This window comes from Corvus brachyrhynchos, unplaced genomic scaffold, assembly GCF_000691975.1.
Source record: "Corvus brachyrhynchos isolate BGI_N302 unplaced genomic scaffold, ASM69197v1 scaffold5, whole genome shotgun sequence".
NCBI classification, from domain to species: Eukaryota; Metazoa; Chordata; class Aves; order Passeriformes; family Corvidae; genus Corvus; species Corvus brachyrhynchos.
Genome location: NW_008238321.1, coordinates 9,715,817 through 9,729,900, shown reverse-complemented (window position 1 = coordinate 9,729,900; position 14,084 = coordinate 9,715,817). Strand labels below are relative to the sequence as shown.

General features: G+C 48.3%; 1 protein-coding gene across 2 annotated transcripts in view; it reads left to right on the top strand.

Annotated features, from left to right (window-relative positions):
- LOC103615436 (cytochrome P450 2W1) overlaps positions 1-11,541 on the top strand; it is a 12,235-nt gene extending 694 nt beyond the window's left edge. The window contains exons 2-10 of one of the 2 annotated variants that reach the window (XM_017734129.1): positions 1-63; positions 1,661-1,823; positions 6,197-6,346; positions 6,438-6,595; positions 6,999-7,172; positions 8,163-8,304; positions 8,691-8,875; positions 9,371-9,512; positions 10,121-11,541. In XM_017734129.1, the coding sequence (XP_017589618.1) occupies positions 1-63; positions 1,661-1,823; positions 6,197-6,346; positions 6,438-6,595; positions 6,999-7,172; positions 8,163-8,304; positions 8,691-8,875; positions 9,371-9,512; positions 10,121-10,311 (1,368 nt within the window). In that variant the 3' untranslated portion in view covers positions 10,312-11,541. Of the gene's footprint in view, positions 64-1,660; positions 1,824-3,234; positions 4,170-6,196; positions 6,347-6,437; positions 6,596-6,998; positions 7,173-8,162; positions 8,305-8,690; positions 8,876-9,370; positions 9,513-10,120 lie in introns of those variants that run through there. The other variant, XM_017734131.1, reaches the window with a different exon arrangement.
- Positions 11,542-14,084: the final 2,543 nt, after the last annotated feature.

The window sequence follows — 14,084 nt, the reverse complement described above, 5'->3', positions numbered from 1 at the left end:
CTTCCGATCATTGGTAACCTGCACTTGGTGGATCTTAGAAGGCAAGATAAATCACTAATGAAGGTAGGAAAAAAAACCCCTAACCCAGACCCTCATAGATTTTAAAGCTGCCTGGGATGTATCAGTGAGAACTTTCTGTCTTTTTAAATTCAAACTAAATTGTAAAGGTGTGAAAATAGCTTTATAATATCTTTCTGGGCTTCTTCTAGTCAATGTCTGTGTTGATGCAATGTAATTTAGGAGCAATCAACCATTAAAAAAAGACCTCTGGGTAATATGGGATTTCTTCATGTAATTGTGATGATGTACAGGAAGTCTATAATGCTTGTGGGATTTGAAATATTAATTTGACAGCTTGGACACCCAGAAACTTTTAAAGCATTAGGATATAACTAACATGAATTAAATTGCTTCCCTCCTCTATGCCCCGGAGATCTGGCAAGAGGAATTCCACAATGCAGTGACCCCAAAACTGCCGCGGAGAGGGCCAAATCCAGATGCTCCGTTGCAAAATCTCTTTCTCTCTGGATGAATGGGATACGCATTAAAGTCTAGAAGGCAGTGCAAGAGAGAGATGGGAAGGCTGTGCTAAGGAACCAGAGGGAAAAACCTGTGAGCTCTTCCCCTAACCTGTAATTAAGACAACTTACCCCACTCACGGTGGTAAACTGTCCTTGTGTGCAGGACGAGGCTGTTCCTGGGGCTGCCGGGCATTCCCACCTGGCTTTGGAGATGACCCACACTGGGGTCACGGAGAGAGTGAGCAAACAGGCAGCGGGGGTCACAGCCGGCTGTCCACACGGCTCCTGTGACCCCAGCGCTCAGCAAACATGGGCTGTGCTGCGGGAGAAGCTGCTGGGGCTTTCTGCTGCCATGGGGTGAGGCTCCAGCACCTGGAGCTGTTACGGGCAGTGTCAGGGTTGGGGTCAGTTTACCCAGCAGGGCTGGGCAGACGCGGCTGCAGCCTCTGAACGGCGCTTTGGAATTACCTCCGCATGCTTCTGTCCCTTGCTAGGCTGAGTTTGGTGTTGCCTATGTTTGCCTTTGCTTTGGGATTACTCCAGAGGGGTTATCCCTCCATCTCACCCCACGCAGAGCAAAAAGTGGTGTTTGCACTAAGCAGCTGGCACCAGCTGGGGTTTGTTGGGTGGGTACTGCTGGGTGCCCCTTTGTCCTGTGAAAGATGCACTGCTCCTCTGCTCTGGTAGCAGGATGCAGGAGTGCTTTAGGACATCAGGAGCATCAGACCAAAGCTTTCCTCTGTGACAGCATCATTGTTTGCACTGAACTGCCTTCTCTTCTTTGGTCTATCTCTGGTTTGCCAACTTTCGTTGCCATTTGAGGTCTAGTCTTTAACTCTGGGTGGGTTTTTTGGTTTCCATTTATTTTCTCCTTAACAGCAAAAACAGATTAGTGATGCACTGATGGGGTGGGGGCTCTTTCATAGCAAGAAGCCTGAATTCCATACAGATGCCAGTGAGGCATCTGTACAAAATGTTTGACCATGATGAGCTCTGGCTCACAGGCGTCCTTCTGCAGGTAGTGGCTCTGCAGCCATTCCCAGCAGGATCTACAATGAAAAATGTCCTTTCAGAAAGCAAGAGCTGTTCCATGCAGGTTTCCTCCCTTCCTGACCATCACAGCTCACCTCTTTTTTCAGCTTGCAGAAAAATATGGCCCCATCTTCACCCTCCACTTTGGGTTCCAGAAAGTTGTGGTCCTGACCGGGTACGAAGTTGTGCGGGAGGCGCTTGTGAACTACACAGAGGAGTTTGTAGACAGACCATCCATCCCAATATTTGACCAAATTCAGAACAGAAACGGTACTAGAGCAATGAGTGGGGGTGGGTGGGAGGGACGACACTGCTGCTTAGTGCCCATGATGATGATGGTGATGAAATACAGCCTAACTGTGCGTCCCCTGAGCCCAGCTTTTAAACATCCCCCTTGGGCCCTTCTGAAGCCAAGCCAACAGAAAATATTTGGCTTTCCTTGCACGCAATGACTCCGCTTTCAAACGTCCCCCTTGGCCCCTTCGGAAGCCAAGCCAACAGAAAATATTTGGCTTTCCTTGCACGCAATGACTCCTGGCTTTCCATCATTTTTGCTGATGCACTTGCAGCCCATCCATATCCTAAAAGCTGAAGGGTGGGAGGAGTGGGATTTTTAAAGGCACTGTGGTAATTGTGGGGTTAATCTCTGTGAGATGTTGGTGCAAGCGGCTCGCTGTCACCACCGTGTTTATGAACCCTCCACACGTTTCCAGGAGACTTTGGACTACCTGGCTTGGCTGTTCAGAGCTGTTGGGTTTTTGCCTTTCTCCCACTGCCTTTGTCATGTCAGTTCCCACACCTTTGCCTCCCCACAAAGGTTCTTAGGTTGACCAGCCTGAAACAGGTTCAGGCAGAAGCAAGAGGCTGAGGCTGGAAATTTACCCCCACAAACAATCCCATAGTTTTGCCAAGGTAACTTTCCACCCCTGACTATTTCAGAGCACTTTTAGCTCTTTGTCCATCCTCTGCTTCATCTGAGGCTTTAGCTTTGAGAACCAAAAGGCAGCTTTATATGCTGGTCACAGGCTGAAGCTGGGATTGGAATTAGAAACTAAATTACCCAGCCATAATATCAATAGGTGAATCTATCGCTACACAAATAAAAGGAATCAGTGGGAAGAAAGGTATTTTTTTGAGCTAATTTACATGTAAAGCATCCCTGTGGGAGACTATCAGTATTGCACCATAAGTCCTTTCACAGTTACCTTCTCAACCCGAGTCTGAGGCACCCAGAGGTGACCCAAAGATGGAAGTTCTCAAGGGCTGTTAAGCAACAATGGTCACAAATTTTCCCATGAAACATTTTTTCTTCAGAAAAAGCCATTTTGTTGGCTGTGAAGATGGTCTCAGAAAAGGAATGATCCAGATGAAGTTGCATAAATTAAAGAAAAATTAGAAATTGAAGTTTAGAAATTTGCTTCGACATTTTTAGAGCAAAAGGTTTTGCTATCCAAATTAAAACTACACTGCTTTAAACAGAAAAGCAGACATATTTAAAAGCCTCACAGCCACGATGAAGATGTGAAGTGCTGGTATACAGCTTTTCAACTGACCATAATCTGAGGTAGTTTTTGGATTATTGACTCAGTTTTTTCTTTACAGCACTCTGATGGGATGAAATAGCCATCCCTGCTTGGAGGTGCTAGAGATCATCGAGGCATGAGCTTGGGGTGAGGCTCCAGCACCTGGAGCTGTTACGGGCAGTGTCAGGGTTGGGGTCAGTTTACCCAGCAGGGCTGGGCAGACGCGGCTGCAGCCTCTGAACGGCGCTTTGGAATTACCTCCGCATGCTTCTGTCCCTTGCTAGGCTGAGTTTGGTGTTGCCTATGTTTGCCTTTGCTTTGGGATTACTCCAGAGGGGTTATCCCTCCATCTCACCCCACGCAGAGCAAAAAGTGGTGTTTGCACTAAGCAGCTGGCACCAGCTGGGGTTTGTTGGGTGGGTACTGCTGGGGGCCCCCTTTGTCCTGTGAAAGATGCACTGCTCCTCTGCTCTGGTAGCAGGATGCAGGAGTGCTTTAGGACATCAGGAGCATCAGACCAAAGCTTTCCTCTGTGACAGCATCATTGTTTGCACTGAACTGCCTTCTCTTCTTTGGTCTATCTCTGGTTTGCCAACTTTCGTTGCCATTTGAGGTCTAGTCTTTAACTCTGGGTGGGTTTTTTGGTTTCCATTTATTTTCTCCTTAACAGCAAAAACAGATTAGTGATGCACTGATGGGGTGGGGGCTCTTTCATAGCAAGAAGCCTGAATTCCATACAGATGCCAGTGAGGCATCTGTACAAAATGTTTGACCATGATGAGCTCTGGCTCACAGGCGTCCTTCTGCAGGTAGTGGCTCTGCAGCCATTCCCAGCAGGATCTACAATGAAAAATGTCCTTTCAGAAAGCAAGAGCTGTTCCATGCAGGTTTCCTCCCTTCCTGACCATCACAGCTCACCTCTTTTTTCAGCTTGCAGAAAAATATGGCCCCATCTTCACCCTCCACTTTGGGTTCCAGAAAGTTGTGGTCCTGACCGGGTACGAAGTTGTGCGGGAGGCGCTTGTGAACTACACAGAGGAGTTTGTAGACAGACCATCCATCCCAATATTTGACCAAATTCAGAACAGAAACGGTACTAGAGCAATGAGTGGGGGTGGGTGGGAGGGACGACACTGCTGCTTAGTGCCCATGATGATGATGGTGATGAAATACAGCCTAACTGTGCGTCCCCTGAGCCCAGCTTTTAAACATCCCCCATGGGCCCTTCTGAAGCCAAGCCAACAGAAAATATTTGGCTTTCCTTGCACGCAATGACTCCTGGCTTTCCATCATTTTTGCTGATGCACTTGCAGCCCATCCATATCCTAAAAGCTGAAGGGTGGGAGGAGTGGGATTTTTAAAGGCACTGTGGTAATTGTGGGGTTAATCTCTGTGAGATGTTGGTGCAAGCGGCTCGCTGTCACCACCGTGTTTATGAACCCTCCACACGTTTCCAGGAGACTTTGGACTACCTGGCTTGGCTGTTCAGAGCTGTTGGGTTTTTGCCTTTCTCCCACTGCCTTTGTCATGTCAGTTCCCACACCTTTGCCTCCCCACAAAGGTTCTTAGGTTGACCAGCCTGAAACAGGTTCAGGCAGAAGCAAGAGGCTGAGGCTGGAAATTTACCCCCACAAACAATCCCATAGTTTTGCCAAGGTAACTTTCCACCCCTGACTATTTCAGAGCACTTTTAGCTCTTTGTCCATCCTCTGCTTCATCTGAGGCTTTAGCTTTGAGAACCAAAAGGCAGCTTTATATGCTGGTCACAGGCTGAAGCTGGGATTGGAATTAGAAACTAAATTACCCAGCCATAATATCAATAGGTGAATCTATCGCTACACAAATAAAAGGAATCAGTGGGAAGAAAGGTATTTTTTTGAGCTAATTTACATGTAAAGCATCCCTGTGGGAGACTATCAGTATTGCACCATAAGTCCTTTCACAGTTACCTTCTCAACCCGAGTCTGAGGCACCCAGAGGTGACCCAAAGATGGAAGTTCTCAAGGGCTGTTAAGCAACAATGGTCACAAATTTTCCCATGAAACATTTTTTCTTCAGAAAAAGCCATTTTGTTGGCTGTGAAGATGGTCTCAGAAAAGGAATGATCCAGATGAAGTTGCATAAATTAAAGAAAAATTAGAAATTGAAGTTTAGAAATTTGCTTCGACATTTTTAGAGCAAAAGGTTTTGCTATCCAAATTAAAACTACACTGCTTTAAACAGAAAAGCAGACATATTTAAAAGCCTCACAGCCACGATGAAGATGTGAAGTGCTGGTATACAGCTTTTCAACTGACCATAATCTGAGGTAGTTTTTGGATTATTGACTCAGTTTTTTCTTTACAGCACTCTGATGGGATGAAATAGCCATCCCTGCTTGGAGGTGCTAGAGATCATCGAGGCATGAGCTCAGAAACCTCCACAAAAATGTCAGTATTTTCACCACTGCTAAAAATACAGCACTGCTGGGAATCTCAATAAAACCATTTAGGGTTGAGGAGACTGAATTATCCCATCCTGTAGGTACAAAAATGTTGTTAGTGAGGATCTTCTTGTTATTTTTCTAAGTCCGTGAGAGACTTTTCTCTCTCACAGAAGAGGTAGCAGGGAATGTAAACAACCAAGCCACCTGCAACCTTGGAAAGTCTTGTTTATGGTATAGTAGACCCATCCCACACAGATAAATTACCTTTATGACTGGAATAGGATGAAGGGAGAAGCTTCAGAGATACAAGGTGCTTGAGGCCCTAAACTTGCAATCAGTGGAGTCAAAAATGTCCTGTGATTGACTCAGACCAACACCTCCCCCAGCTCTACAGCCAAGCCATACTGATCTGAAAGCCACAGCTGCCCATCTGCCACTCAGGAGAGGGCTGGGGTAACTGGGCTGGGAGGGAGCTTGCTTTTCCCAAACTACAGGCTCAGTGAGATGGGAAGAGTGGAGCTGAGAGGATACAGGGACGAGACGCACAGAAAGGGGAGACCTTTAGCCCCTAAATCCATGGGAAAACAGGCAGCAGAAACACCTGTGGAGCTCCCTGCTCACCCAGTGCCCTGTGTGGTTTGGTGTGGGGGGCTCCTCCGTGCCTGAACCCAGCACATTTCTCACGGGCTCCCCAGGTCTGTTCTTCTCCATCGGGGAGCTGTGGAGGACAACGCGGAGGTTCACCGTGTCCAGCATGCGCAACCTCGGCATGGGGAAACAAATGATAGAAGGCAGAATCTTCGAGGAGCTCCACTTCCTCATCGAGATGATCAAATCCTTCAAAGGTGAGCTGGGGACAATCCTGGGGCTGTCCAGCCTCCTGTGTGTCACAGCTGCTCCATGGCTCACAGCTTTCCCAACCTGCTCCTGCTGCAGGGGAACCTTTCAGCCTGCCATCCTTCAACTGCGCTCCCATCAACGTCACCTTCGTCATGCTCTTTGGGGACAGGTTTGACTACAAGGACCCAACGTTTCTCACTCTCTTAAGACTCATAGATGAAATTATGATTCTTCTCGGATCCCCATATTTAAACGTAAGTAGCCTGTCCCACAGATAAACAATTTTTTTACACTGGCATGTGAGCCACACCAACCATAAGATTGACTTCAGCAGCTTTCAAATGTTCAGAACCAGCCACCACACCTAAAACGTGACAGTTCTCCGCGTGCCACTTTGGTCACCAAAATCTCCCCTTGCCTACTTTCCTTTTGACCAACCTGCACATTTGTGTGGAGCTGAAATAAAAACTGAACTATGGCTATTTCAGCTTATGAAAATCTGCCCAGGAAGTCCCTGGGATGCTGAGATATTGCTACTAAAGACAAAACTCAACTGATATGTTGTGCTTTAGGAAAAAGCTGTTTCAGCATGTGCCAAGGTGATTCTGTGTGATATTTCTGCAGGCCTAACGCTTCTCTTCTTTAATTTCTCATTAGTATTTCAATTTCTACCCGTTCCTTGGATTTCTTTTCAAAACCCACAAGATTATGCTCAAGAAAATCGAAGATGTGCGTGTCATTTTAAGGCAATACATGAAGGCGAGCAGGGAGGACATCAACGAGAACAGTGTGAGGAGCTACATCGATGCACTGATATTCAAGCAACAAGAGGTATTGGACTGCTTAGCTCTGTTGGCTGTTTGCAATGTTTCCTTTGGATTTTCTAGCTGAAACAGTTGCTGAGTCTTGATTCCAGTCATGTCATGTAAATCTTTTGAAATCCATGCTGTTATTCCAGTGGTATTTAAATCAGATGCTAGCCTCTTACAATTGGTACATTTTTCTATCAAAATTAAGATACAAAAGCTACTCTCATCCACTCCTGAAATAGCAGCACTAATAATGTGAGATCACTTACTTGCTCCTAGTAGAAAATGCCTGAATTCACATGAAAGCTGACTCTGCCTTTCTTTTTATGAAAACAAATCAATTAATCATTGATACTGTTGCTCCATCAAGATGAATGATCCCCTTAAAGTAAGTACTTGAATGACAAATCATCAGTACAAGCCCTAACCTTGCCCTGCATCTTACTTAGTAGAGGCCTGGCAGTTTCACACATCAGTTGATTTCATTCAACACAAAATATTTGGGCTCTGAGCTTTTTCTTCTTTCCAGCTGGATCCAGGCTGACCCTAGGCACTAAGTATTCTACTCAGCTGTGTGGAGGAGGAGTTAGCACAATTCTAAAGCCCAGGCAGAAATGGCCTGAAAGGTGATTTTGAGCATTGTGGGGGATTCAAACCTGGCCTTGGGCAGGAGTCCCTCAGAGGTAGGATGAGCTGAATCTACTCTGTACAGGGCAGAGACCAGGCACTTTCCAAACCTGTGAGGCTGAGTCTGTGAACAGCACCTGGCTCTGGGTTTCAGCCTGCTTCCAGGGGACATGGGTGTTGAACCAAAACTCCACTCCAGACCTTCCACCTGTGGTGCTCTGTCTCTGGGGGATGCTGTGCATTCAAGATCAGGTCTATTTTATCACCCAGGTCACAAACACGAGACCACAGCCAGCAGTGCTTTGGGTTATGCAGTGTTTCCTGAGCTTGCTGAATACTCAGACTGATGGTTTTATGACTCCTCTTACATCTCGTGTTTTTCAAGGAGAAGAACAAGAAAGACAGCCTTTTCCATGACGACAACTTAATGGCATCCATACTTGACCTGGTCATGGCCGGAACAGAGACCATTGCCACCACACTCCAGTGGTCCATCCTGCTCATGATGAAATACCCAGAGATTCAAAGTGAGCAGCTTTTACCTACTCCGTCCATGGCAAGGCTGAAATGGGGAAGGGAGAGGCCTGGCCTCAGATCCACAGAAGCTCTTTTGACTTAAGAGCTGAATCCTGTCCCTTCACTGTGATGAATCCCTAATGTACCTAGGTGCTGATCAAAGTCACAATAAAGTAGCCCCTTTGACTTGCTAGGAGAGAGGATGAGTGGAAATCCAGTACGATGCTGAGAAAACAACCCACCCACATGCCTGAATTAAACATATCCACACTGCTGCTTTAAGAATCCTCTCTCTCTTCAAACTCTGGGAAAAAATGGGGTTTTTTCCCCCAAACCAAATCCAACGAGGGAGTTGGCTTCCTTGCTGGGACACATCCCTTTTGTTTGTTCCTTCCAGAAAAGGTCCAGGAGGAGATTGGGAGAACGGTGAAAGCGGGGAGCTGGGCCACATACGAGGACAGGAAGAACATGCCCTACACCAACGCGGTGCTGCACGAGGTGCAGAGGTTCATCACCCTCCTGCCACACGTGCCCCGCTGCACTGCTGTGGACACCCACTTCAGGGGCTACTTCCTTCCCAAGGTAGGTGACTGCTCCCTCCCAGGAATCCACCACCCTCCCCAGATTCACCAGTGCCACTGGAGGATGGTTTCTTTAGAGGGAATTACTGGACAGAGCCCAAAATCATGCCCAGAAGAGTTCCTGTACTGAGCTCGGAGTGTGCCACAGGACTCAATCCAGTCCCTCTCATGCTCAGGACTTCCCCACTCCATGACAACCCTGGTTTACCTCCTTGCTGCCATCTGCAGCAAGATACAGTGATATCTGCCAGAGAACTTGCAGGATCTTGCCTTCCACTTGAGGTTTCCACAGCACCATGTGGGGTTTGGCTCCGATCCTTGGCACTGGTGGGACAGTCTCATTGATGTCTCTCCACTGGCTGATGGGATAAAACCCTCGTGGTCTCCACCTACCCCAGGTAGAGCAAATCTCCTAGGACACCAAAGTCTGTGTGAGAAAATGAACCAAAACAGAGCACTTTGCTATCTTTTGTGCCTTCATGTACTTTTCTTCCAGGGTATAATTGTAATCCCATCACTTACCTCAGTGCTGCTGGATAAGACACAATGGGAGACACCACATCAGTTCAACCCCAACCACTTTCTTGATGCTGAAGGGAATTTTGTAAAGAAAGGAGCTTTCCTGCCCTTCTCCACAGGTAACTAAAAGGCTGCTCTGCACAGAGCTGGGGCTATGGCAGGGCCATTTCATTACAATACACACTAATGAGGTCTTCATGTCTAAATACTGCCCCTAACTCCGTCAATAAGCAACCAGAAAACAGAATGGAATCAATTATTCTGCATCTGGGCAAATGGCTGCTCTCAGAGCACAGCTCTCCCACTGCTAAATATAGCACAAAGAAGGGTGGTAAAGAAGAAACACACTCTTTTCTTAAAGTGGGATGTGAGGATAAATTCCACAGGAAAAGTGAGTTTCAAACCATTCCACTTTGGAAGAAGGTGACATTCTTCTATCAGGCTGCTTTTCCAAAGAAAGGGTTAAAGATGCTGAGAGGGTTGGAAGAGCTAAGGAGAGGAGAGGGCACGCCACAAATGTGTAATAACCCTGTCAGATGGCTGTGGCTGTGACAAAAGAGACCAGGCAGGAGCCTTTAGCAACACAGGCCCCTCTACTCCAAAATGCTTTAGCGCATTTCAAGGTTTCCCTCCTGCTCCCACTGCAGCATCTCGGACGCTAACGTGTGCATGGCAAACATTCCAGTCGGGTTTTCCATCAGGTAAAACACTCTGCTTTCACCTGCAGGGCGGCGGAACTGCATCGGAGAAAGCCTGGCCAAGATGGAGCTGTTTGTCTTCTTTGTAGGGTTGCTCCAAACATTCACTTTCCGACCCCAGCCGGGAGTTTCAGAGTCTGACTTGGACCTCACCGTCCCCCAAACGACTTTCACACTACGGCCTCAGCCTCAGGCCACCTGTGCTGTCCTGCGGGAATAACCATGGCCTCATCCAAGAGCTTTGGGGGTCCCAGACCCCAACTTTGCTCCAACTCACCATCCCCCCATGCTGCCTCATCACCACATCCCCTTCCCACTGTCTCCATCCACTCCCCCTCCACTGCTCCATGCCCCCCACAGGCTGCTCTGTGCTCCCGTGCTGTGGGGGAGATGCAAACACAAACCATGGTGCTGACAATCACACCCCACTTCTCAAGACAGACCGTGCATGGAGCTGATGAAGGGACCAAGCTGCTGGTCTGGTGGAGGGGATGCAGCCCATGAGCAGTAGGGGCAACACCCAGGCTCCCAAGGTTCACCACGTCCCAGAAATCTGCCCAGAATCCTGAGGAAGAACAAACCACAGTTTGCTGGAAGCCACAGAAAGACACTGCTTGAGCCATCCATAGGTACCTCCTGAGCTTTCCCACATCTCACAGCAAAATCCTATCAGGATTTCACCTACCAGGCAGCCAAGTCAAACACCAAGAGTGAAAAAACAGATTGGTTCATGTGATTTGAGGACTAAGTTATTCCTGCCTTGGAACAGTGTCCTGGAAGATGCCCCAGGGTCTGCAAACCCATTCAGATAAGCAAGTGCTGCTACCAAGCTCAACACTTCTCCCCAGTCTGAATGAAACAGGAGCTACATTCCGAAGTTTGCAATTTAAATCATGAGGCCACGTGAGATTTGCACCAGCATCCAGTCATAAAAGGCTAATGACACAGAAAAATAAACTACACCCACTGCTAGTTTTACGCATCTCTGTCCTTCCTGACCTTGTTAATAGCAGCAAAGACTGTTCCCTCTCTTCAGCTATCCTGGTTAATGTTAAGAGCCCACATCAGCAGTCATTCCGGTGTCTGGGATGGTCTGGCCTTTGGAACCAGCCGTGCAATTCCCCTGCAAACGCCGTCTCATTTCACAGGGCTTGTTTTGCACACACACACATGCACAGAGAATTGGGATCGGGGATTAAACGAGACCTGGTTTGGGTTGGCTTCCTTTCCTCTGTAGCTCAGCCTGGCTGTTGTTTCTCTCTGTGGCACTCACATTCCATTATATTCCACAACCTTACTCGAGCTGACATATGGCTCAGGCAGCTTCCCATTCATTTATCTGCCTGTGACTTCCCACTCCTCCACATGCATTTTCTTATGTGTTTTATCATACTCTTTGTTTCCCCTTCATGGGAAGCCAATAAAGTTTTGATCCCATGTCCTCATTACATTTCCTATGCCTGGCACCCAACTTTGCAGTACACAGAAATGCAAACACCATGAAAGGTTGGTCCTGAGCCCAGAGTGACAACAAATAAAATGTTAGATGTATCCCATGGCTGAGAAGTTCTGCATATGCTCATCCTAGTGAACACCAGCTCAACAGGAGACCCTCCATAGCTGCAGGGTCGTTTCATCAGGGCAAATTGCTCAGCTATGGGGCTGTGAGTCAGCCCTGGGGACAGCCTCAGTTCTTCACTTCTATGCCTCTTGCTTGCAGAGGCTGAACCAAAGGTTGCCACCACAGCCTCACTGATGCTGGTGCTGGCCCTCTGCTCAGTGCTTTGGATGGGAAGGCAAGGAGAGACAGGTAAAGCAACTGGGCAGCAAACCGCATATAAACCCTGTGAAGGAAGTTTTGGTCTTGCTGAAATAATAAAAAAAAGACTTTTGCCTTTGGCTTCAGAAAGGCCAGGATTGTTCCTGTTTTAACCCCTCCGAAAATAGTGTGACCTCGAAAGACAGGTAAGGCAGCAATGTAGTGCTCTAGGGGACAACAGTGGGCTGGGCTCAACTCTGCAGGATTCACTGGTGGAACCTCAGACCTGCCCCTTGCTGTGGGCTCTCAGGTCCTCAGCTTTCAAGTAGAGAGATGGATCCCTTCCTCCACGGCACAGCAGCCTTCAGAGCTGCAAACATCCAAGGAAAGCAGGTTCCTTTGATTCCTTTGAAAAATGCATCCTACTTGTGCCTGTGTCAGCAGATGGATAGAAGTGATCCCTCCCCAGCACAATGAATTACACAGCTGAATATATCTCCACGAAATAAAGTACCTCTCTCCCATTTATTTGCTCAGCCAAGCGATGGCAGAACATTGATTATGACTCAGCTATCTATTTATCTAGCAGAAAACATTGGCTCTCAGTGGTGGAAATACCATTTCCACATTCCTCAGTGGCCCTGAGGGTCTTCCCTGGAGCTGCAAAACATGTTTGTGCCTTGCAACTCTCAGCTGGATTGAAGGCAAACACCTTGAGGCAGGACAGGTACCTGGATGTTTAGAGTCAGATCTGAACAACACCAACTCATTTTGTGGCACTGTCCCACGGCCCAGCCAGCAACCCCCAGGGCTGTGTGGTGCTGGGACCAGGGGCTCCTGCCCTGAGAGGGGCAAGGACCAGGGACAAGGATTGCAGCGACTCCACCTGCAGCTCCTCTGCACTGGCCAGAGCAACGAGCATTGCACACAATCCAATTTCTACTTTATTTTTGCCACGAGATGGCACCACGATCCCTCCGAGTCCCAGCCGGCCCAGCCCTGTGGTCCTTGCTGGGCTAAAACACCCTGCCAGGACAAATTTGGGCTGGGGAAGGAGTCAGAACTAAGCCTTTAGGATTTATGCCCCCCCTTCAGTCCACCTGCATTCACCTGCTGCACGGCTGGGCGCAAAGACACTCATTTCCCAATAACCTGGAAGAATCAGGTGGTGTGCAGGTGCTGGCTGGGGTTAAATTCATCTGGCATCTCCCGTTTCCCCTGTTCTGTCTGGCAGCACAAGGGTGAGCAGAGGGATCCCTGCTGCTCCCCGCAGCACAGCCACGCTCGGCTGTAGGCCACTCAGCATTCCTCCCTGGGGGCTGTGTCTGGCAGCCAACTTGTTCCTCTGAAGAACTAATTCCTGGGCTCACACACGCCAGTAAGACCCTTCATTAGTGAAGATACCCAGTTCACTGGAATTACTGACTAATATGTGATCTGGCCCTAACCCAGCAGGGAGGTGGAAACCCAGAGGTGTGATGGAGTGTTCAAAACCCACATGGATACAGCACTTGAGGACATGGCTCAGTGGGGAACATGGTGGTGGTGCTGGGGTTGATGGTTAGATTTGATTATCTTAAAGGTCTTTTCCAACCAAACCAATTCTGTGATTAAGCCACAACAGTTGTTGGCTGTTCCCCAGTGATGAAGCAGAGGAAAGACGTGGGCCAGGCTCCCTTGCTGCCCAGCTGCTCTCTGCTGGCCTCCAGCAAGGCAGAGACAATGTCCTGGTAGCTCAGGAGCAGCACTGCTCTGCAGGGCATGGACAGCAGGGAGTGAAGAGAACAAGGAACAGACTCCAGGTTATGAAGACTGAGCTATGGGAAAAGGGAAGTTGTGTGCCTAGCCCTGAAGTCACACTGGCATTGGACTGAACGTGTAGGAGATGAGGGATTAGGGAACTGGCTCTTCCCCCAAAAGCCCTGTGCTTGAGGCTCACCCAGTCCTGGTGCTGTTATGCCCAGTGGGTCACTGGTGTGCTGCACCCCCTTCACCTGGAGAGCAGCAAGTGCCCTGGGGGTGAAGCAGCCTGTAAAGGGGTGTCAGCTGAGGTGCACCAGGGAATGTGGGGCAGGAGAGTGACAAATCTCCACACCTCACAGATCACTGCATTGGGAAATGACAGCTTTTCCCAGTCCTCAAAGGTAGGGAAGCAGCCAGGGCCAAGAACTCAGTCTGTGTTAACCTTTTCTGCAGAGCAAAGGAAGGGCACAGAGCTCCAGTGGTAAAACACC